The 25639-nt window shown below is 35.9% G+C and overlaps 1 protein-coding gene across 1 annotated transcript; it reads right to left on the bottom strand.

Annotated features, from left to right (window-relative positions):
• Window positions 1-1252: 1252 nt before the first annotated feature.
• ZNF518A (zinc finger protein 518A) lies at window positions 1253-21299 on the bottom strand. The gene is made up of 6 exons (XM_081157902.1): window positions 21194-21299; window positions 18689-18774; window positions 10259-10406; window positions 7530-7581; window positions 6868-6996; window positions 1253-6718 (listed from the first exon to the last, which is right to left on the bottom strand). Exon 6 carries the CDS (start codon window positions 6591-6593, stop codon window positions 2148-2150), a length of 4446 nt encoding a protein of 1481 aa, XP_081014028.1. The 5' UTR covers window positions 6594-6718; window positions 6868-6996; window positions 7530-7581; window positions 10259-10406; window positions 18689-18774; window positions 21194-21299; the 3' UTR covers window positions 1253-2147.
• Between the last annotated feature and the right edge of the window lie 4340 nt (window positions 21300-25639).

The following is a 25639-nucleotide window of genomic DNA, read 5'->3' as shown; positions in this document are numbered from 1 at the left end:
ATTATGGTGTTACCCTTCTCAAACAAAATTTCAAATTTCACCTGTGATTTGGGGGGAAAAAATCCCACATTTTATTTTGCATAGTCCACTAGAATAAAGATAAAAAAACTTTAAAATCTAAATTATTTCCCAATAGAATAAAATTCCCATTCAATTTTAGCACAGCAGAAAAATTGTGTAAACGCAAACTTAAATTTAATTGAAAACGTTCATTACAGAAATTAACAATGCTTACCATTCTTTAAACACCATATACATTATTAATATATACTGTATATTTCCAATCAACTCCATTCTTAGGCTCAATTTAAGAAACACAATTTTAACAGGTTTTATACAAAAAATACTTCACTAAGAAAGTAGACAAAATGCACAAAAACAGTACATGTATAATGTGCATAGCAAGATTAGCTTGAAGCATCTATGTATGGCTTTCTTTAAAATAAAACTATTTGGGGAACAGGCCCATTTGGGACCTACTGTTACAGTTGATATATGTAAACTGTTTCACATCTTTTAGGCACAATAGTGTTCAATCCCTGAAAAATGAATTTACCCCCCCAAAAAATTCTACATCTGAAATAAAAACCAAGAAAATAACATGGGTAAAGTCTTATATATTCCTTTTAAATTAAACAACCAGTTTTATTAATGCATGCATAGAACTAAATTGAAAAAAATAAAATAAACTTTTTATGTCAAAAACTTTCTGTGCAAATTTACAAGACTGAAAATTACAAAAATATGTACAGGTTTAAATTCTTTGTTATATACAGAAAAAAAGCCCTGAAGTTTTCATTCAATCAATGAAAATGTCATAATACTTTTAGTAACAATGTAACAAAAAATTATATAGTCTATAATTTTGCAATAACAGAACTCCATTTTCCAATGATCCAACAAAACTTGACCCAAACTTACAAGGTGAAAAGTTTGATGATTCTGTCGCTGCCATGAAAATATCCATTTTAAAACTCTACCTCTGTTGGGCATGTCCCATAGGAATCTGTCCTGAAGTTTTATGCACCGTCATTGGATCCATCATTAATGCTTACTTTCAACTGCCAACAATCAGTAAATAATATGCTTTGGGTATGTCATACTGAAAAGTTGCTAACAAAAAATGGTTTGTCCCAATGTGGAGATGTTGAGACACTAACTGTAATTAAACAGAGACAAAAATATGACTCGTTTTGCTAATCTCGCTTCAAAATAATTGTTTCTGTAGAATTTTTTAGTTTTTGAGAAAAGCTATTTCCTTGAAAGTGTTTCTATGTACCACTCTTTTTAAAGGGATGGCAATAAAGAAAAAATGAAAATTTGGTTCGTGGGGGACAGTTTAAATGAAATAAGCATAGTTCTATAGAAGGGGATCACTGGAGAATATAATCAATCAACAGAAGTGTTCAAGTTCTTTAACTGGACTTCATCCTAGAGTAAGAGAGTTTAATTCTTCTTTCAAGACCGCCCATCTACTGCAATGTTTGAGATAGCCATTTAGAAAATCACCTTGCAAGGGTATTACAATCTGATATGGGACACAGCTTATGAGAAAAAAAAATTGTCAAAAACTCTTTTTGAGCATTATGAATTGTAACTGTAGTGAAGTAAATGTACTCTCAAAAGAACCTATACCCTTCAAAAGAACTATATTTAGCAGCTGTACAGTAAGTTCTTTACCCAAGCTCTTAGTATATCCTCACAAATGATGTGAAACTCCTTCAGTTCCATGGTGAAAGAGCTCTCCAACTTCAGAGGAACTACACTTATCAGATTCATAAGGCTGGTGGAAGAAGAGAAGGAATGGATGGGGCTGTCAGCCATTACCAAGTCACTGAAGAACTAAATTGGGAAAACATTTTTATCAAAATTTTCTTTAGCCTTAACTTCCCAAGAACACAGTTTTTAAAAGTCAAATCAAGGTATATCTGTGCTATGATGAATTTCTTTCAAAACTTATGTGTGCAGTGAAAGCCTTTTCAAACATCACACACAAAACTTTTTCTCCTCTATGGAATATAACCAATTTTTAAATGTTTAATTTCAGGTACAATACTGAAATAGAAAATGTCTGCATTAAGGTGATTAAACCTACTGTTTTCTTCTGAGATAATTTTACTTTTTTTTCCCTTGGTAACTACACTAAATTATTCTAACATATTCCAATCACGAGTAGCTTCCATTAAATGTCTCTGCCCATGACCAGCCCAAGCATCCTGATTGTCAAATACTCTACCACAAAACCAACAGTTAAATTTAGCCTGCAGAACATTTTCAGAGGTAGTTTTCACAATCTGATAATTGTTTTTGCTTGTCTTTTTGAGTGTTAGTTTTAGCACAAATCTTTCTTTCACAGAACTAATAGGTTTAAATGTTTTGTGCCTCTTGGAAAAATCACCATAAGTTGTTTTAGAAGGGTTACAACAAACTGGTTTCAGTAAAGCATTGATAGTTCTCTTTGACAATGAAACCTTGAGCACACGTCCATTAAATTTGGAAATCGTTTTCATTACATTTACTACTTCTGGTACATCTGCATCCGGATGATTCAACACCACAACTGGTTGGTTTCTCCTGGGACATTTCACAAGCTGTTTGGAACTAAAGGGGAAAAGTCGCAAAGTTCTGACTGAATCTTTTGAAAGCCTAGGTCTGCTAAATGCAAATGATTCATGGACATCTTCAGGCTTAACCTTTTCTTTACACTTTCTATGTAATGTTGCTTTTTTTCTTGGAGGTTCTTGGTAACTATCCCTACACTTTCGTTTACAATTTCTGTTTCTAGATACACTGGCAGTTTCAGAATCTTTACTTCTTAAACGCGTTTTTATTCTTGAAAAATTTTTTTTGGAAGTCTTTCTTCTATTAAAGCTCCTCTCAATTGTACAATTTGTTTTATACCTCAATGTCCTGCCCTCTGAACGGTCAGTGGTACGTATTGGTTCCTCAGAAGATTCTGGGCATGTTGCAGTAGAAGTTATCACAATTTCATTTGCTGGCATCATATCATCTAGTAAGTAGGGTAAGGCATCTCTAGAAGATTCAGGCTCTTTCTGCTCTCTTCCTGCAGTCTGATTAGATGATACATTGTCTTTCTGCAATGAGGATGCAGAGTTGCTTACTGAGAGATTATTAGCAGCAGTCACATTTAAAACAGGGTTAAAAATTTTCAGCAATATTTTTTGTGGTGTTCCTTCAGGGTTCTTTGGCTGTATATTTTGATAGTAAGTATTATTTTGGACGAATTTAGGCTTAAGCAGCTCAGTTTTATTTGGCATCACACATTTTAAAAAAACAGCCTGTTTGCCATCAGGCAAAAGGGTAAAAAGAGGTGGTTTTGGAAAAGTCTCATTCTGCTGTTTTACTGAATCCAATCTATTTGACTTAGTGCCCTGATGCTCAGATATTATTATATTAGGAGTAGGAACAGCTTTCACTGAAGAACTTGCTGGTGTTTTAATAATGTAAGGGCCTTTTAAGGGCAAAGGATTTTCTGAGCTACTTTTCATGCTCAAACAACTGCCAATGCTGGAACAAAGTGTAGGTGTCAGACAATTACTGTTCGGTTCTACCTTTAAAAGAGGTGTTCTGCAAGGCTCTTTTGTTGTAGTTCCACAAGCTTGAGCACTCTCACTTTTGACAGTGTTAACACCTTCAAATTTCCCATTATTAAGTGTTAAAATCATCCCAGGTTTCTTGTTTAAAAGAAGAGTAGCAGGTGCACCTTGTGTATTAACCTGTGGTTTTCCTGAAACAAGATGTAATCCAGGCTTGTTAGCGATGTGCAATGGTACAATAAAGCCATTTGCAGTCTGAACAAATATAGCTTTTTTTGGTTCTGAATTTACAAGTGGACTCTGCACATACAAAGAACCTAAATTTTGTGTAGTGGCTCGTAGTTTGTCTTTTACAAGCTGCTGTGTTATTATTGCATCTGACTGAGTCTTAAGTAATGTACCAATACTTGAAATTCTAGGTGTCTTCTCTGAATCTCGCATGTCTTGTGACACTGACAGCATTTGTGTTTCTTTTCCATTACATTTTAAATTCAGATCACTTGTAGGCACATTAATCCCCATACTACCAGATGGAACTGGGAAGCCTTGTACTTGGAAGTCTTTTGAAGATTCAATAATTCTGCCTTCTCCCTCATGTTTCTGAAATGACTGGTCACAGTGAAGTGACAGGGCTTTATCTGGAGTGTTACTAGAGTCTTTTTTTATACCAGATTTTGTTTTTAATACATCTTGAAGTAACTGGTTTACTTCAGGTGGCAAAAATTCTGATGCCTGTTCACTCTGGAGAGAGAACACAGATGTGATTCTGGGCATCAAAGGTGACTCGACACTGGGAATGTCGTCATTAGGCTTTTCAGTCACGCTCTCCAAGTCCTGATACTCATTAATGTACAGGTTCTGTTCATCAGTGTTCTGCCCTTTTTCTAAGACACACTGTTCTTCGATTTCAGCTTGAGGTTTTAAAGTTTCATCTTTAGTATTTAAAAGGCTAACAGATGCTAACATGCTATCTGGGTTTGCGCTCTCCTTTTTCACTAGTGATAAAACGGACTCACTTATTGGTTGTTGAACAACTGTCTTGCTTGATGGTTCCCTTTGAGGGCTTTCACACATCGTTCCTGAAAACCTACGACGCTTATTAGAATTATTCACTTTTGAGTAATTATGAAAAGGTAATGACCCTTGGTTGGAAGATTCAACAGGTATTTCAGAGTTGACATAATTAATGCAATAGTTATGCATATCTCCACTGTTGTATGCATTTGGCTTGGCAGTAGAGTTGACTTTATCTGAACTTTTCATGGTACCTGGTACCTCAGAGAGACTGTGAGTAATACGACTTCCCAATAAGTCAACATTATCTCTTGTTCCAACTTTTGTGGTCAAATTCACCGATGACGTAACTAATTCTGATGATGTTGGCAAAGAAGATACCCTTTTTTCATCATTCCCTGTTTGAAGCGTATTACTCATTTGAGACAGCAAAGCTATTTCTTTTTCTGAAGTTACTTTCCCTGCAAGTACAGGAGATGAACATGAAAATGTAGCTGCTTTCATGTAAACTGTGTCACTTAACTCAGTTGTTACTCTTGTTAAAAACCCAGTGGTGTCCAAAGTCTGCAGCTGCAAATTAGCAGTTCTGTCCTTTGCAACAGCTGACTGTGAGCATGGTGAATATAAATTCTGCTTAATGGTAGGCAACAATTTGATTACAATATGTTGTTTACCATCCACCATCTTGAAGCCCATAAACTTAGCACTATAGTTAGCTGGAACTGTTATTCTATTATTTTTCACCATTAACACTGTAGGTCCTTGTACAGCATTTTTTGAGACACCTGAAGTAGAATTTGATAGCTCTTCAGCTCTGTTATACTGTCTAGTGGACGGAAGAGTTGGCTTTTCAGACTCTGACTTAGCAGGCTTATCATTACTCTCACAGTGTAGTCGTTTTTCCTTTTCTTCATGCAAATGTTCTTGAATAAGATGGCTCTGCTCTTCAGATTTAGCCTGTGTTTTGTTCACTTTTTTAAGTACTTCAGTGTTTTGTTCTATACTTTGATCACTTCCATTGTTGATTTTCTTACGTTTCCAGAATATCTTCCTAGATGCACCTATTTTGTATCTTTTCAGTATTAGCTTAAGTCCTACTGAAGTCTGTGCCATCCTTTTATCATATTTGTCTTTTTCCAGTTTTTCTTTCGCATATAAATGTTCTTTGTGTAAAGTTAAAACGTGTCTTACAAGGTGCTCTCTCCTTGTGGCACCATAGCTACAATACTGACAAGTGAAGGGAAATGTAACATGAAGGTGTTTCTGAATCTCTCCTCTGGTAAAATATATATGATGGTATTTATCACTTTTATAATGGATTTCATTGTGTCTATGAATGTGCTGAACAAACGTGCCAACATCCAGAGTGGAGAATGTGCACTTTTCACATTGAAAACTACCATTTACACAATGAGTGGATACAAAATGTTTTGTCAAGTCTAATAAAGTATATATATTCTCATCATTACAAATGTCACATTTTACTAAAGTGCCTCTATGGATTCGTCTGTGTAGTTTAAATATCTGGAAGTCATTTGCTGAAAAACTGCACATTTCACAAGGATAGGAAGGTAATTCACCATGGTGCCACATTTGAAAGTGTTTCTGCAAATCATTTGGGCTGTATCGAGTGCTATCTCGGCATTTTAAACAGTTGAAACTGAGTATTTTTGCAGACATTTTTATACCTGCTTCTTCAACACTCTCAGACTTATGGAGCAACATACACTCCTCTACACGGCTTACAGTCTTTATATTGATAGATTTCCTTGCAGTCTGTGGTTTATGCTGAAATAATTTTCTGTATTTGTCAACTTCATGTTTCAACAGGACTTCATTTGGAATATTTATCTTCGGCAAATCAATTTTTACATTTTTCAGTTTATAATGAAAATTACTTTCCAAAATTTTTGGTTTAATTACTGATCTGACAGTATCAACTATGTCATTTTTCACATCATAATCTTTTTTTAAAGTAGCTTGTTTTTCATCAAAAAATAACTGTTTCTGTTCAGATGGCATGATTTAACAACAAAATCCCAATTTTTTTTTCCTGAAAACTCTTGAAATTACTTGTAATTTAAACAGGAAACAATATTATGCTGAGACATCTTCAAAATACCAGGATTTTTCCCACATTAACTCACCTAAAACCAAACAAAGAGTTGAAATTTTCATCACAAAAGTTATCAGTAAACTTCATATTTTAAGTTCATTCTGACACAAGGTAGGAATGTTGCTCAAATACATAAATTAAAAAATAAAGGCTCTGTTAATTACTTTAAGAACAGCTTACCAAGAAGCAATAGTTTGAAGTAGAAACAACTCTAACACGGAAGTCAGGGAATACAAGCTTTACTTCCAGCTTTGCTCTGTCACACTGGTCAAGCTTTGCTTCAACTTCTCTGCACTTCAGTTTCCTCATCTAAAGAAAACCACAATTGGAAAAGTACCCTTAAGCTCTAAGACTTTTACATTAAGTTGATGCTATAGTTTTTAAACAGGATTTTTTAAATCTTAAAAAGAGAGCCCTAAAACTTTACATTCCAATTACACACATGTACCATTAATTTTCTCACTTGCTTATTAGTTGACCCTATAGCTATTAATAGCATGTAAAAATTTCAACAAACTTCTCTCCATATTTCCTACTTTCTTAAGTGTCTCAGGGATAATTTATGTTTAAAATAAAAGTTTCATTCATCTTACAACAGAATGACATTATCTGCTTTCTCAAGTTATTATTACTAACATGTAAAAAAAGAACAAAACAGAAGAAATGAAAAGGAATAGAACATTCCCCTGAGGTATTCCTAGAGTCTACCTACTACCTTTCAGGTTGCCTAACATTGTGGCTATTTGGCTTTTTGTCCCTAGAACTCAGACAGCAGCAAGGAAAGCCCTTGGCAGATCAGAATGTACCCATTACTATCTGCCTCCATTAATTCAAACACTTACTGGTTTATGTTATTCTAGACAAGTGTCAATTTCTGTGTCTTAGTTTCTTCATCTATAAAATAAAAAATGAAAAAATTAGTACTTCCCCTCTTTCATGAAATTATTGTAAGATTAAATGAGAAAACATGTGTAACAGTATCCTGCCAAGTGCTAAATAAATTGCAGTTACCATCATTACTGAAAGTAATTACCATGTATGAGAAAATGATTCAAATTTCAGAAGAATAAAAAAAAAAAAGTAATAAAAGATATGACAATAATTTATTGCTGAGATCAGAATCTGAGTACTGAAGGTTCAGTAGGTAAAATATCAAATTGTGTATTAGAAAATTTACATTTTCTTACTTTTGTAGTCTTAAGTATATATAAATAATAGATAAAATTAGGTAAGCTGAAGAAAATAAAGTAAAAATCACATTAAGCTTCATCTATGTCTATCCAAAGGTCTCAGCTTTAAATTTCAGTTAATTTAAATAAGTAGGAACTTTACTGTTTTAGAAATCCTTTATAATCCTTCTAATTGGAAGTCACTTTGGTTTAAACAGTAAAAGTTACTTTTAATATTTCTCAAACAATACTTTTGGTTGGATCTAAAAACACATTCTTCAATATTCTTCAAATATATATAAATATGCTAAACTGATAATAAACTCATTAGAAAGGTACCAGTTAACTGAATTTATACTATACCTAATACAGTAAAATATTAAAATTTTTACTGTAAATTTTTTACTATATTATTTAAAACTACGAAATGAAAAGCTTTTTCTTCAAAAGAAAAAGAACCCTGGCTGGTGTGGCTCCGTTGGTTGGAGCACCACCCCATGCACTGAAGGGTCCCAGGTTCAATCCAGGTTCGATTCCCAGTCAAGGAACATACCCAGGTTGTGGGTTCAATCCCCCTAAGTTGGGGCACCTGCATGAAGTAACCGATTGATGTGTCTCTCTTTCTCTCTCTCCCTCCCACCCCTTCCTCTCTCTAGAATCAATGAAAATATATCCTCGGTGAGAATTTAAAAAATAATAAAAAGAAAATTTAAAAAGAAATATAATAAATGGCTAGGAAAAAAGTTCAATGATATCTAGTGGTTACTACGCACCAACTGAGAAGATTCTCTAAAGATTATCACATTCTCAACAGTGACAAGTATCATAATCACATATGGAGTTTTCACCATACCAGAATCTGAGGGTGGGGTTAAACATATGAAATTTAAACACACCTAGTAATGGTTCTTCTCCATTTGCCGTAATATCATATTGTGGTCATTCTGGATTATCCATACCCAAGCTTTTCTACTATTACGTATTATTAAGAGGAGACCATATCATGAGTTTCATTACAAAAGGTAAATTGTTTTTACGGCAATATTTCATGTGTCCAAAACTATGTGTAATGCTAAAAATGAACAGATCTTGATATTTCTAAATACCATTAATTCCATTTCAAAATATCTACACAACTTAAAATTTTTCTTATAAAAAAACACATATCGCAAAGTCTGACAACCAGTGTAAAAATATGATTTTAAATAACTCAAGCAACTAACACTTACTAACAAAAACCTACTATGAATGTGAGGCATTTTGATTAGTGTCATGGAGAGATTCAAAAACTTGGTCCTTACCCTACTGCAGCTTACAATCTAAGGGTGGAGACAGGATATATACATTAATACATTGCTTATTCAGAGTTGATGATCCAGGAACCTCACCTTTTCAGTACACAAAGAATAGAAAATAATTAAGTAGGATACATGGCAGCCAAATGAGATGCCACAAAGGTTACCTATTAAAGCACATGCTCTTGTCTCACAGGCAAAACAAAGCTGATAAAAGGAACCAAGTTATTAAGAAATCTACTTAGCTTTTACTTATTTGATAACTGCTAAATAATTAATGTTGAATGTCATTATTTTTTATAGTTAATGTATGGGATATACAATACAGTACTAGGGGAGTTTGTGTATTTTAGGTAGTTCTGCATTTGTTATTTGCCCTCAAATTTTAAATCTGGAGAATCTATTCTGTCTTCAACTATGTTCATCCTATAGTAGTATATGGAAGAAATCAAAGATAATACCCTGGTAGCAAATTATACTAGGGTTGCCACCTATGGGGGGAAACGTACTGAAAGTCAGGGACATTTCAGATTACATAATAAAAGGAAAGAGAAATTCACTATAATTTTAATCTTCCAATTTATTAGCTAATGGTCTTTCACTACAGTCTAATCTCTACTCCACCAATAAGGATTACTGATTTTAAATCTTCTACTTAAAACTATTGCCTTCTATATATGCACTGTTTCCTCATAAGATTTGACCAACATCTATCTCATCAAGCCTTGAAACAACACAGTTTGTATAAAGTATGACTGGCCCTTTAAAGCAATCTGAAGTTTCCTGCACAAAGATGGAATCTTAAGCAATTTGATTTCCTTCCTTTCCCAATTACCCACTGAAACACAAACCAAAAACAAATAAGAAAATCCTACAAAATGGCTAGAAACTAGAGAACATTCCATACACATACTGCAAGGTTTTTGGGTAGGAAACGGTCCAGAGAAAGTAGAGTGAAAACAAATGTTGACTAACTGTCAAGCACCACTTTTAAAGAAGAGGCCTATTAGGGGACATTCAACCAATATTTAATGAGTATCTATCTATTACACCCTTCGTAAGGAAATGAGTTAACACAGTTCCATCCACTCCCTCCCCTAAACATACCTTGAGAGAGAAAGCAAGGGCTTGAAAGAAAGGGCTTGGAGGCCCCCGGAACAACGGAAGTCTCCAGCTGAGGTATGGGGAGGAGGGTGAATCCAGAGCCCTGATCTGGGGCCAGAGGCCAAGTGGAGTTGGGGGTTGCCAGCACCAGCTGTTAGGAGAGATGTGAAGAAGAAATCATTTCTGAACGAAGATACATCTTCCTATATCCCTGGCTATCACCTTCTGCTTAAGGCTTCTGTCCTTTCTCTACATAAGTAAATAATTATCCCTAAACTGTTAGAAAATCATTACATTAACTTTCCTCCACCCTCCATCCAACTAAAAAAAAAAAAAAAAAAAAAAAGGAGTATCTTGGTTTATTCTCTAAGAATTCATCTCAACTACCAACGCCATCAAAAAAGATAAGTAGGCAGAAACATCTCTGGATGCAGTTGCTCAACAAAGTGCAAATAACCTGACCGCTCACTAAGCCCACCTTCCGTCCTCCCACCCGGCAGTGAGCAGTTAACTACAGGCAGTTAACAAAGGAAAAAGGACAAAGATTTTAAAAAATTGCTTTTTAAATCAAGTAATAATTGGGAATCTCATTAAAACCTGAGAAAATACACGAGGGGGGAGATACTGCCATGAAGGAGAGAGCAAAGTAAATGGGGGAGAAATAATGATTTTGAAAAAAGAGGAAAAAATTATATTGAGGTTTTTCTTAAAACTTGAATTCTCAAAACCAAAGGCTCCCCAAATGCCTGGCAGGGTTATTATGGGAAGAGAATATAAAACTCAGTATCTACAACTTATGCTAGTAAAATTTTTGAGTTTAAAAGATAAAAATGAAATGTTATATATTTTAAAAATGGTGGAAAGGAACAGTTACCTAAAAAGGTATTCGAAGTTTCATCCGCAATGCCAACCTTAATCAGACATTAACCAGACATTTTACTCACAATTCTATATGCTAGAAACAATGAAATAACATTTACAGAGTTCTCAGAGAAAAGAATTAACACCAAAATTAACCCTATACCCAGGTAAACTCTCATATGTGAGGGAAAAATACAAATTTAGATATGCAAGGATTCAGAGAATAAACTACATATATACTCTTTCTGAAAAAAAGTAACTGAACAAAATTGAATTTTAATTAGAAAAACCTAAAAAAAAATAATTCAGAGAAATCTGTCAGCAATAAAACCTAGAAAATAGAAATAAATGTATTTTGTTAATATAATTAAGAAAGCAGAAAAGCCCAGCCGGATGTGGCTCAGCGGTTGAGCATCGACCTGGGATCCAGGAGATTGTGGTTCGATTCCCGGTCAGGGCACATGCCCGGATTGCAGACCTGATCCCCAGTCGGGGGAGTGCAGGAGGCAGCTGATCAATGACTCTCATCATTGACATTTCTATCTCTCTCTCTCCCTCTCCCTTCCTCTCTCTGAAATCAATGAAGATATATTTAAAAAAAAAAAATTTCCTCAGCTTGACTAAATTAAAAAAAAAAAAGCAGAAAAGACTGAAGAAGGAGAACATTTGCAACATAACAAATATAACAAGTCCTTAAAGAAAAGTTAACAAAGGGAAACAGAAGAGGTAACAACAGCAACAAAATTCTAGACACTGGAAAAAAGATAAATTAGTAGTAGAGGACTTTGTATACCCAAGAAAACAATCCCGGGCAGACAATGGGTAAAGCTAAGAACCAACCCATTCTACACTTTGAATCTTCAAAAGGATTACGAAGGGGCAGCACCAAGTGACTCTAAAATGGGAATGAGTAGGAAGCTAAAATAAAGAGAAATTTGGAGAATGCTGCTTGAGTTGGTTAGATGCTAAGATTCCCCTCCCTATTCCATGCTAGGTAACTGCTGTTCCCCCACCACAGTAGAAGTCTGGAGGTTTATTCTCTGCAGAGGGTAAAACAAAATCTCTAAAATAGGGGTAACAGACACAGCTGAGAGGTAGGTTCCTAAGGGTAACAATCAGAGGTGTTCATTGCAGCACTGTTTACAAAAATCACAAAATTAAAAATAACTAAATGTCCATCAAAAAATATAGTATTTTCATTCAAGGATTATTATTCAATTTTTACAATATATTATAAACATATACTTATTAACAGGAAGATATCTCCAAGAACCATTAAGTGAAAAACCAGAAAACAAACAGTAGATATATCAGGCTACAACTACTGCTGTAAGCAGAGAAGAGATGGATAAACAGACAGACACACGGACCAATAGAAACTCACGTAAAAAGTGAATCATACACACATAAAAATGTTTACAGTGATTACTGGTTATCTTTAGGTCAGTGTTTCTTAAAACGTCCTTGGATCACTATGGCCTCCACATTGTCATACTGTACTTCCTTATCAGAGCATAAGCAAATAGCTTACATTTGGATATAACAAGAATGACAATCTCCTTGTACTAGACCACACTATTATGAAACTTTATAAAAAATGGCATGAAGCCATGAAAATTTTGAAATTCTTAAACAAAGCAAGTGACTTCTGTGGTAAACTGAGCTTTTCCTGAACAGACTCAAGAGTAAACTTGAGCCAATTTCAAAACTGATGAATGTTGATACTAAAGGTGAAGAAACCAAAATAAAACAGATAATACTCAACGTCATACTCCTCATATCAACACACAGGTACCCAATCACACCACTACAAAAAAGCTTTTAACAAAGGTAATAGCATACATAACACTTAGAGAATGAAGAATTATGCTATTAGATGTTACTCATGCTTTATAAATTCAAGCTATAAGAAGTGATTTTCTGTTTATTTAACAATTAATCTGTGAGCCACGATGTTATCTAAAAACAAGTGAACTGGCACCGAATAGCAGCTATGTATGCAGTATTGTTATACAAATAAAAAGTTATATGTATTTTATATAGAAAATAAATGATATTCAATTAATAATATGTTCATGATCTTGGTACATTGTTAAAAGAATAAGTAGTAAAAATTATAACATCAATCCATTTTTTCTATATACTACACAAACGAATAGCAAGTATGATGTTCAACAATTTTTGCATTAAGTGTATCATTCTTTTTTTTTTTAATCTTTACCCAAGGATATGTTCATTGATTTTTGAGGGAGAGAGGGAGAGAGAAAAACATCAATGTGAAAGAGAAACATCAACAGGTTGCCTCCCATACAGACCCCGACCAGGGATCAAACCTGCAATCTAGGTATGTGCCCTGACAGGGAATTGATCCTGCAGCCTATTTAGTGTACAGGTCAAGGCTCCAACTGAGCCACCTGGTCATGGCTAAAGCATATCATTTTTCAATAAAGTTCTGGTTGTATTCTGACAGAATTTTATTTAGAATTTTCTTTTTTGATGCTTTAACAGTTTTGCTATTTCTTCTGCCCTGGAATAGTTCACTAAACATGAGAATTGCCCACTCTTTAAAACTGCATAGACTATACCAACAAAACCATATGGGCCTGGTACTTCTGTGGATTTTAGGCCTTACAACTTTGCAAGTTCTTCTATGGTTTCTGGGCTCTTCGAGTTTGCTTGAGTCACTTTTGGCAATTTATATTTTCCTTCAAAATAATCAATTTCCTTCACATTTTCTAAGTATACTCCCATAATCACGTTTTACATTATAACCTACAGATAAAGCATAATATATAGATATATATCAGTATCACTTAAATGTCCATGAATAGGAAAATGATTATAGAACATCCACATGAAAACATTATAAAGAAGTACATGTATTGAAATTACTTAGAAAGATATTTATTGTGAATTTTTTTGTTTTTAAAAAATTTAAGGCAAGTAACACATTTTTAAATTAGGAGAAAAGTTCCTCATTTTTATATCAGAAGGAAAGGTCCATGAGTGTATTTTTATATAAACAAACACAAATCTATAGAAAGATATTCTCCAAACTACTGAAAACACGTTAATTTTTTTAAAGGAATGACACCATGGCACAGCAAAAATCAAACAAACCAAAACAGCAACAGGGAATCATCAGCTCTTCTAGCTACCCTAACTGAAACCAAGAGGGTAATGGCACTACCACAAGTCTTTACTGAGGCCTGCCTGTGTATTCCTGCCTCTGAATTCTAGGAAATCCTGTATTCTTTAGATAATTCCCCCTTTTCAGCTTACACTATCTTAAACTAGCTTAACTAATTCTATTACTTGTAACCAAAGGCTCTTACTTAAGACATTAAGTTGATAGATCGATGTTAACTGTGTTTACTTCACATAAAAGTAGATGATCCTTTAAAGAGCAGTGGGACTTAAACATGTAATGAGCAAAGGCTACCTAGACCAGAAAAACAGAACCAAAAAAAGCTGGAAGAAAAGCAGTTTTCTCCTATGGCAGTGCAGGATCTAGATTAAAGAGAGAATGTATAATGAGGACTTAAGTGCGAACAGACTATAGAGGGCAGATCAGAACTTGAAATAAAAAACCAGGAACCACTGTTAGTTCTCAAGCAGAGAGAAGTTATAAAAGCAAGTAAGGTACAATGGAGAGAGTAAAAATGAAAGCGAAAAAACTGGAGGACTAAGTGACAATCCAAATAAAGACTGAGGCTCCAGAGAACTGCAGTGTTAGCGTAGATTGGGAGTGCACAGTAAGTACCCATAATTTTAAAAAGACAATTCTCAAAGTAAAATGCAAGGATAAGGAAGCCTTGAATAAGTAAATAACAAAGTACAATTCCTAGAGTTTTGTTTGCTTCCTACAACAGATTAAAAAGCAAACATATTCTTTAGTTTTAGTGAAATGGTATTAAAAGGAAGCTATGGCCTATTCACTACATTTTAGTTGCTTAAACACTACACAAAGAACTAAAAACTCTGATTTTAGCTTAGCCCTATTTGTGACTCAGCATAGTAGCTCTGTAATTTAACTAGTCACAATACATATATAGGAAAACTAATATAATTAGTCATTATTTTTATAACTATTGCATTCCTTGAGTCATCAATTTTTTCTGCAGAGATAACTGAATGAAAAATGGTCATATGAATATATAAATGGATACAGAACAAGAGCAGCATGCAGCAGGAAAAGCTTAATGAAAAATATAAGGTTCTGCCTAAAAGGAATCTAAAACGCACAAAAAACCTAAAACTCTTATTTTCAAAGCAGAACCTATTTTAGTGCTTTCAAGATAACCATTATCTTTTCATGATTTGGTACAAACATTTGGGCTTTTTTTTTAATGTAACTGTTTGAAGTTTCTTCAAAGTTGACTTGAGGGCATAATGCCTACCATATTTTAAACAAGTGAACGAATAAATTTTATAGAACTTATATATACAGTGGAAGCCAGCTCCATTCAAATCATTGTAGCCTAATGAGCAACTTAAACACAGGAAAGAGAAAGGAAGAGCTAATTATGCAAATATAATAAGTACAGATCTAGAAATGTTCAAAATGCTAATGTACATACGAGCCACATACCATTCAGGTATGCAGGTGGCACTAGTATACAATTATGAAGGAGTTCAATTATGAAAGAGTATTATAAAGAGAATTATACAGAAAATTAAAAATTAAAATACAGAAGCAGTTCCTGGTTCAGGTGAATCTTATTTCTTATCACTCTGTAACTTTGCGCTTCCCCCCTCTCTCCCTCCCTCCCTCCCTCTCTATATGTATATATGTATATTCCCCAACATAAGATGCTTTCTGCTCCCCCCACTCACATACCTTTGTTTACCTTTGTTCATACTGTTTCCTTTTGTCCCTTCTCTCTATATTAATTCAATACTAGTCAAACTTCCTTTCTAACTCTACCTCCTTTAGGGATATGAAACCTTCTATAAAGCACACCAATCTCTCCCTTCTCTGAATACTCATTTAAAGGATAGCCATCGCTCACCAATTTCTTACACTGTTTAATAGTTAAATCATTTCATTTTTTTAAGTGTTGCCTCCCAAGATAATTTATAAGCTTCTTTTATAAGCTTCTTAAAGACAAGTTCTATGTGATATTTTTCATTTATCCCTCACAAAAACCAAGATGGATACATAGGAACCTAAGACATTCTTAATTCATTTATTCCTTTATTTTCAATTCAAATATCTCACTTCCTGTGATTTCAGATTAAGTCACCTTACAGCAAATACCACTGATCATGTAAACTTTTCTTGCTGTAATGAAGTTTGATTTAAAACACACACAAACACACAGTTAGAAATCAAATTTTTATTTTGTAGGCATTAGGAAAGAAATCAGAAATAATGTGTCCAAAGTGAAATAAAGGCCACTGAATTCAATATGGGAAGGGAAAAGATTAACTCTCATTTCTTCTTCTGTTTGTCATTTTGCTGTGGCAGTGATTTAGGAGACAGGCAGATTTACTTAAGATTTTGAACACATGCTCAGTGGAGGGGGGTCAAAAGATTTATTGCTCCCTGATTGGAAGAACATGTAATGCATTTCCTCTCAGTTTTCTGTTTAATTTTTCTCTGGCTCTATAATTACCCAGTCTCTATGGATAAAACAAATTCCACTCTGCAGGCTTCACCATCGTAGTATATGGCACCACAATCCACCCAGTTACCAAACCCAGAAATCAAGCAAGTATTCTTGATATATCTCTTTCTCTTATTTCCCACATAAATCCACAAGCAAGTCTTGTCAATTCTATCTCCAAATTACATCTCCACTGTCATTATTTTAGCCCACTATCATCTCTAATTTCGACTAAAGTACTAGTCTTGCTAAGTGGCATTCCATGCTTTCCCCTTGCTCACCATCATTCTGGGGCTCCACTCTCCACACAGGGGCAAAAGTAATCTTAATATAAATAGATCGGAGTTTCCCCTGCTTAAAACTCCTTAGTGGCTTCCCAAGGCACTTCAAATAAAATGTAATCTCTTTGTCAAGGCCTGCAAGGAACAGTGACATCTGGTCTGGGACCTTTCTCTTCAATTTCATCTCACACCACTCTCCCCATCTGTAAACATATTCCAGAAAACTACCAAAGATAGTCTTTCACTTCCTCAAATGCTCCTTTCCTATCTTTCTTGTCTCCGGCCTTTGCACCTGCTGCTCCTCGCTTGAAATAGCCTTTTTCCCATTCTTCATAAGGCTAGATCCTTCTCATCTTTTAGGTCTCAGCTCAAATGTTACCACCTCAGAAAGGCCTTCTCCAACCTATAAACCAACCCCTCCTCAAACAGAAAAAAAATGTTCTGTATTTTAGCTCCTTGTATTTCTTTTTTGTAATACTTTTTTCTCTGGCAATATTTTATTTATTTGCCCATTTATTTTCTAACTGCTCTACCACTGGAACAAAAGCTGTGTAGGTATAAGGCCCACATCTGTCATGTTCTTTGCTCTATCACCAGCATCCAGCATAGTGCTGGGCTTGCAGCTAGCAGCAAATCTGTGCCAATCTTTGTTCTAAGCATTGGGAAGACAGCAGTGAACAAAACAGACAAAGATCCCTCTCCTCACAGAGCTAACATTTTACTGGTTATTTAGATAATAAACAAAGTAAATTATATAATATATTCAAAGGTGACAAGTGCTATGGAAAAATATAAAGCAAGGAAGAATAGGCAGAACCAACATTTTGCCATTTTAATAATCTTAGTATTTTTAAAAGATTTTTAGAGAGTATTGTCTACTTCAGCTATTTCAGTAGTTCCATACATATATTTTAATCCTAATTTAGTGTTATACTTATATGTATACTTACTGCATTTGGTGAGGGGTAATTTTTTTTTTTTTTTTTAATGACACTGTGGTATCACAGGAACAAACAGCAAGAGACTCATGTTTAAAGACACTTGTGTTTCAGGTTTTTGTGTTGTTGTTGTATTTCTTTTACAAGGGTACAATATTTTCCACTGAGTTTAAAAAGCTTTCCTTAAAATAACACGGATTTGTTGGCAAATTCTTTTCTGGTTTGTTTTTTTTTCTTGGTCCACCCAAAGATATTCAGATGATTGTCTCTAGGAAAGCAGTCACAACTCTATAGTGATTCCCAAGTCCCCTTTCTGACTCATAACATAGATGCCATTAATCATACTAGACAATTTTTCTTCAGGTACATTACTTTGTGCTCACTACAGAAAACCACAAACATTCTTCTGGCCATCTATATAGCTTCAAAACATCTTCCTACCAATTTATCTCCATCGTTTATTACCCAAAAGCCCTCAATGCCATCTTTATATTTAAAAGGATAATATAGTTAAAAATCATCTTTAGATCGCTAATGAAATATTAAATAATAAACAATAACAACAAAAACTACTTTTTCCTGCTCATATTAAAATGAAAAACCATGTATATTTTATTTTATTTAAGCCAAAAATAACCTATGAAAACTCATATATACATAACTATATTATTTTGTCCAAGATTAAAACATATTAACTTACTACTTAATAGACTATATAATATAGTACTTCAATCTTTACCATACCTCTTTCTTCAAGGAACAAAAGGCACACAATTTAATGCCTGGACAAAGCCACAATCAGGAACAGTGATCAAAAGAAGAGATGATATCTGGAAATGAAGACCAAGATTTTAAAACTTTGACTGCAAAACCTATTAGTAAAATATTTTTATGCTCTCAATTCAGTTATGCTTCATATTCAACTTATGTGTACAAATTTAGCAGAAAAACAAACCTCTCTGCACTTATATAAACAACCTATCATTGATGCCCACTGACAACATCATGAATTTACAAAGTCAGAAAACTCAAAGTTTAGAAGGGAGCTTAGATTCAAACTAATTCAATATCCTCATTTATTACAAGACAGGGAAAATGAGTCTTGCACAAAGTAGCAAAGCTAGAACTAAAATCTGGACCTAATTCCAACCCAGCCATCCTACCACAATGCTCCCTCTTAATACACACTTCTGATATGTAACATCCCATGAAAAATGCTCACCATTTGAAGCCAATACCCCATACAGAACTGATAAATTCACAGCCTACACACCTGGGATCAGATAATAAAAATTTCAACTTTATTATAAATTTTTTCGTCTGTGCATAGTGCTCTGCCAAAAAACTTTTAGCAGGATACCTGAAGGAAATGAGCAACATTCAAGTCTCTTATCATTAAAAAAAAAAAAGTTGTAGTAAGTGATCTAAAGAACAGAATGCTTCAGTAACAACAGTTCCAAACAGAAAAGTAAGCAGTAAAAGTATTTTAAAGGGCATGTGTAAAATAGGTTTTAAAGTAAAACTGTACATTTATGTTAAAATATATTCCCTCTGGTATGTTTTAAAATATAAAAACTTTTGAGATCACAGTATATTGTTACCAGAGAGGATAGGATAGGATCTGAAGTGTAATAATGATAAAAACCTCAAGCATTTAAAGAGCTCATATGTTATCAATGTGCACAGCAGGTATTCCTTGTGGTTGCTGTCCTTCAATTCTTCCATAAAAGCAGATATAAAGTGCTTTGAATTGATATTTGTATTTACTTTGATGGCAACAATAAGGAAAAATTTGATTGTGCAAAACAGGTTGTTAGATATCTATATTTTATCCCTTGCTCCCCTTTTCTTAACAATTTTCTAGAGTAGGGGATCATATTATTTACGAGAATTTTAACAAAAATTAACGCGGTCTTCTACGCTTACCCTCCCTATGAAAAGTAACATCCCCAAAATGTTAACACAATGCAACGTGTTTATGAGTTTCAGAAGAATACAGTTTTGCTGAAAGATAATGAATCCACTTCTCTTGATTAGCAATTAAACCCTGAAAAATGTTAGGGTATTTCACTGAATCGATTTTAATGGTTTCTATCTATTCAACCTGAGAATATTAATGTCAAAGTAATCAGATTTCCGGCTGCATAAAAACCAATTCAACAATATCAGTAAACTAGGCCTAACACACAGCTGCTCAAGTTCACGAAATTCCTACCCTAATGTACAGCTTGGCGTTTTCATGTTTAACCATTGTGGCAATCGTACAAAGTTCAACATTCTTAAGAATTCCTTAACTATTAACTCTATTTCTCTAGGGATTTTTAAACTTCTGATAAATACCTCACAAACACTAAACGCCACCAACTTTATACCGAAATGAAAAGTGAACCTTAACTTTTGCATTTTTAACTTCAAAGCTACCATGTCTGTTCCGTTAGTCTAATTAAGAGTTACAACATTCTACTTCATCTGCATTCAGCCTATATTTTCAATTACCACAGGCATCTAGGAAGAGACCATCTACTTGACAATGAAGACACCATGTTCGGAAGAGACTCAAAATGGACCCTACACGTGAGCAAGCCAGTTACAAAGAAACGCATCTGCCGCCGGTGTGACTGAGGCTTGCAGGGAAGGGCGCCCTTGGTCAACTCGGAGGAAGAACACGCGCCGGAGACCTGAGCTTATCTGCAAGGCAAGACCTCAGAAACCACAGGCTGGACCCACAATGGGGACGCCGTCGAGTTGGGGTGCCGCGGGACCGCGAACCTAAAGCTCGAGGGGTGCGGCCTGAGGGTGCCCGTGCCGTCTCCACCAGCCCCGGAACGCGCCGAGCGGGTGCTTCGAGCGCCGCGCGCCCCGCTCCGTCCCGAACACCGCGCGACCCGCCCCTTCCTCCGGGTTCCGCTCCCCTCGGGCGCGCGGAGGCACACGGCACCCGCCCGCGCCGGCTGCTGCGCTGCGAGGCGGGGGAGAGTTGTAGACGCCCGCACGCAAAACAAGCACAGCCTACGGTTAACTCCTGCAGCCGGCGAGAGAACCAACTTCCCTACAAAAACTTTGGGGCAAGTTAGGCGAAAGCACTGAATGGCCGGGACTATTTTAACAGGCGCTTCCTATCTTGAGGCGGATCCCTGAGCCGGTTCGGGGGACCCTGACGCCCCGCAAACTCGCCGTTTGCCCCCGGGCTGGCCCTCTAGAAGTCTCGGCATCCTAACCGGTCTGGGCGGCCCCGCTCACAGGGAATACCTGTCGTGGTCCCCATTGCCTGCGAGTCCCTGATGGCGGCCATTACACTTCCATCCGGGTATTGCCGAAAGCCGCCCGCCGCGCTACCCAAAGCGCCTGCTGCGGCGGATGGATCCGCGCTGCACCTGGAGCAAGCGGAAGAGGACGGAGGCCGGCAGGGCCCGCGTCTCCCCCTGCGAGACGAGGCCATTAGCTGGGCTGGCCGCTGACCTCTCCAATTAGCGCTGTTGCCCGGCGCCGGCCACGGCAGTGACTGACTTTCCCCTTTGGCTCACCAGTAGCTGGAGGGATCCTACTCCCAGTGGGATGGCAGCTAAGCATCCACTCAGTGCTCTCCAGAGTAGACACCAGAAGCAGGAGCCGTGCTATTGGCAAGCCCCTGCTGCCTGGGAATGGTGTCAATCCTGAGATTTTAATCATTTCCGGCTTTGCAAATGGCGTCTCCCCTCCCCTTGCTTTTGAGACGCTGGGTTTTGTGGCCTTTGCAGCCCATGTCAATGAAGGAAGATGCCACAAGCAGCTGTAGAAGACAGTGAACTCCAAACAAGTACATGTTTAATAACTGATAAGAAAACTATCATTACAGCGAGGGAGGCTCTCATCCCCATCGAAGGAAGCCTTCCGCGTCACAGGACGGGGCCAGACAAGGAGGTCAATTAATATTATGCCTGGGTTCCCCCCAAACACCAGTATGGCTCCCGGTTTCTCTTTTGGTGCATTTCTGAAATCCAACTTATTCACCTCACTTTTAAACAAATTGTTTTACTTAAAAAATGGCAGATAGATAGATAGATAGATAGATGATAGATAGATAGCTGATAGCTGGAGTGGAGAAGTATACTAAAATGTTAAAAGTGAAACTATGATAGAGTTGTCTATTTTTTAATGTCTTTTTTTTTTGTAAGTATACATGGAGTTTATAATTGAAAAAAGTTGTTTATCATAAGCATTTTTCGTCTTAGAGTATGCTTTTCAAAATATCAACCTGTAGCTATACACAAATTGGATTTTAGAAGCGCTCCAAGAGAGAAACCCGGAGCTTTAACAAAAAGCTCTGTACTTTAATAAGAAGTAGACTGAAGTGACCTCACTTTGTCGTCCTAGAAAACGCACGTGAGAGGCTATCCACAGTCGATGTGCTCCTGAATCTCGTGTGCGCACGCCTTTACACCAGGAGAAACCTACAGTTGGTGCCGAAAGGAATGCCCTTATGCAGTGGGAAACATGGAATGGGGTTTATTTTGCATTAAACATCACCCCCCACCCCCACCCCGGGCTCCGGTCTTCATGTCCATACGAGTCAAAGATACACGCACATCACAGAAAAGATGGTTGCTGGGGACGTGGACAGTGTTCTGTTTTGTGTTTTGATGTAATTTTTGTTCTTCAGATTAAGAAATTGTGCCCTTCTCTGCAGTATTCATGTTATAACTTCATTCTTATATATATTCACCTACAAAACCTTGCAAACCTGCATATATGTTATGGAAGATTTGGAGTGTGTTTTTTTAAGTACGTGAAGTTATTCGGTGCCAACCACATCTCTCCCCTCTTTTCTTCCTCTGTCTGCATCATACAACCTCCACCCACTCTCTTCCCCTCCTTTTAGATTTTAAACATTGAGGTTAGCACAAGTAGACAGAGTAAAACAGAAAGGAAGGAAAGATGATTAAAAGAGAGAAAATACAAAGGAAAGTAAAATCATAGCTTAAGAAAGGATTCTGGAACATTTTGTATTTGAGAAAGATAGTTAATGGGGATAGGGCATCTAACTTAATGCTTTAAATAGTTGATCCCTCCAGAGAAGACCTGATTATACTATTTACTAGCTGAAGGCATTTAAGCTCTGAGCTTCACAGAGTTATACAATGCATAACTAGTACAGTTGACAGACTAGAGAGAGTAATCAACTCCATTGCACCTACAGTGCAAATGGCAGAAGTAACAGTGGTGGTGGTGGTCACAAACATTCCATCTTGATTACAAACCTTTATCTGCTTTTTCAATATATAATTCTTGGACATTGTGTTGTAAAGCAGATCACTTCAAGACAGTGAAATTTTCTCCTAAAAATAATATATAGGTGGAAATTGCATTTCACTTTAGGGATTCATACCTCTGAATTATAGAAAACACCATACCATAATAAAGTTACAACAAACATATGCATTTTTAAAATGTAAGCATGTTTTTAGTCATAGATAGCTTGGTATATCACAAACACTATATAAATGGTAACTGTTACAATCATAATTAAAGAATGAAATGATATTAACTTGAACAGCAAGAGTCTTTTAAACATGGCTCTCTCCTTTTTGCTGATCACTCAACTTAAGTCCAGACTCCCTACCTCCAAGAATATAATCAAGTGCAACCAGAATTAGAAAAATAGAGATACAAAGAGCCTGGGAGATGTAGCTTAAAGTGGTCACACTGCTTGGTTAAGAATATTATAGGTTGATTACTCTCTCCAACCTATCAGTTGAACATAACCTTCAAGTATTATCCTTCCCAATGTCCTATGCAAAAGTGTGTGTTTTTTTTTAATTTAATATCTATTCAGCAGACACTTTTTTGAATGTCGTCATGTGCCAGAAACTGTGCCATAAGAAATAAGGCATGATCCCTAAAGGAGTCACCAGTTCAATGGGAGAATTTTAAACATCTAAAAGATTTAATAATTCAACAGAGCAATTCCAAAGGTGGGATTTCAGACACTACATTAGGTGACAGGAAAGATCTTTTTAGGATAGGCAACCTCGCCAGTTTCCTCACAGCTCATACTTCCTAGATGACCAAGCCTTTGGATATGCTGCTATATTTATTAAGCTTTTATTAAATATATAGTTATTCTTAGCTCTGTCAACAGATACTATAGTCAACTGTGAAAAACATTACACTATATAAACTATATTGGCCTTACTGAAATAGTTTTGGGTACCTCTCCTTGTCCCCAATTACATCAGATTCTTGCTAAGATCTCTGTAACCTGAGGACAAGAGAACAGATGGCACAGATAATTTAAGTCCTTAGAAAAATTAAAAGAGGAAATTGAGTGCTTGTTAATTATATATATTTTAAGAACATATATATGCTATATATACTCCTTTGTATATTCTTTTTTATATATAGTGCATTTCATTATTTAAAGTTTAAAAAAAATTTTAAAGTATAGGGTTTTTATTTTTTGTGTGCATTGTTGGTGGTGGTGGTGGTGAAGATTAAATACTATCTAAATTAATTTGATTTTTCTGTGGAAAGTTTTTTAAAAGGGTAAGTGACATTGGGCCATGTTAATTTAAGTAAATTACACTTAAGAACTTGTAAGAGAAGATTATTATGGCTTATTACTCTAAAATTTCCAAGTTACATCCACCTGCAATTTTCTCTAACACTTCCCTTTAAAAAAACAGATTATTTTCTTAGTTTAAATAAGCATATACCTTAATACTGCTATATATAATGTCTCAGAAGTCTTGAAGTTGTATTAATGTTGATGTTCATGTTTTGTTTTGTTAATATTGTTTGTTGAGGAAGTGAGGGATGGGAGAAGCTAGGTACTTGACAGATATCTTAGAATGCCTGATAGAATAAATGACAATTATGAAATGAAAAAGAACCAATAACACATTTCATTTGGTTTTACATGCCTTGGTCCTGTTAACATTGGGAAACTTCAAGGCAGTGAGGCAACCCTGGAGATCTACGATAGAAAAGGGTTTAAGTGTATAATACACCTGCTGATGGGCACTCGGGCAGTTTCCAGATCTTGCCTATTGTAAACAATGCTGCTGTAAACATAGGGGTGCATATATTCTTGCTGATCGGTGTTTTGGGACTATTCGGATATATTCCCAGAAGTGGTATCTACTGGTTCAAAAGGCGGTTCCATTTTTAATTTTTTGAGGAAACTCCATCCTGTTTTCCACTGGCTGCACCAGTCTGTATTCCCCCCAACACTGCACAAGGGTTTCCTTTTCTCCACACCCTCGCCAGCACTTGTTGGTTTATTGATGGTGCCATTCTGACAGGTGTGAAGTGATACCTCATTGTAGTTTTTATTTGCATCTCTCTGATGATTAGTGACCTTGGGCATTTTTTCATATGTCTATTAGCCATCTGTATGTCCTCTTTGGAAAATTGTCTCTTCAGGTCCTTAGCCCGTTTTTAAATCGGATTGTCTTCCTGGTGTAGAGTTGTATAATTTCTTTATAAATTTTGGATATTAACCCCGTATTGGATATATCATTGGTGAATATGTTCTCCCCTACAGCGGGTTCTCTTTTCATTTTGTTGGTGGTTTCTTTTGCTGTGCAGAAGCTTTTTAGCTTGATGTAGTCCCATTTGTTTATCTTTTCCTGAGTTTCCCTTGCCCTCAGAGAAATAAACTGATGAACAAAATGCAACTGGAAGATGCAACAGGGAACAGACTGGCGGGTGCCTGAG

This window comes from Miniopterus schreibersii, assembly GCF_964146895.1.
Source record: "Miniopterus schreibersii genome assembly, chromosome: 14".
Taxonomy (NCBI): domain Eukaryota; kingdom Metazoa; phylum Chordata; class Mammalia; order Chiroptera; family Miniopteridae; genus Miniopterus; species Miniopterus schreibersii.
The sequence above is the reverse complement of the archived record's forward strand: the minus strand, read 5'-3'. Positions and strand labels throughout refer to the sequence as shown.

Excerpts from the sequence above, each read along its gene's own strand:
- ZNF518A (XM_081157902.1), bottom strand. The coding sequence starts at position 6,593 with ATGCCATCTGAACAGAAACAGTTATTTTTTGATGAAAAACAAGCTACT.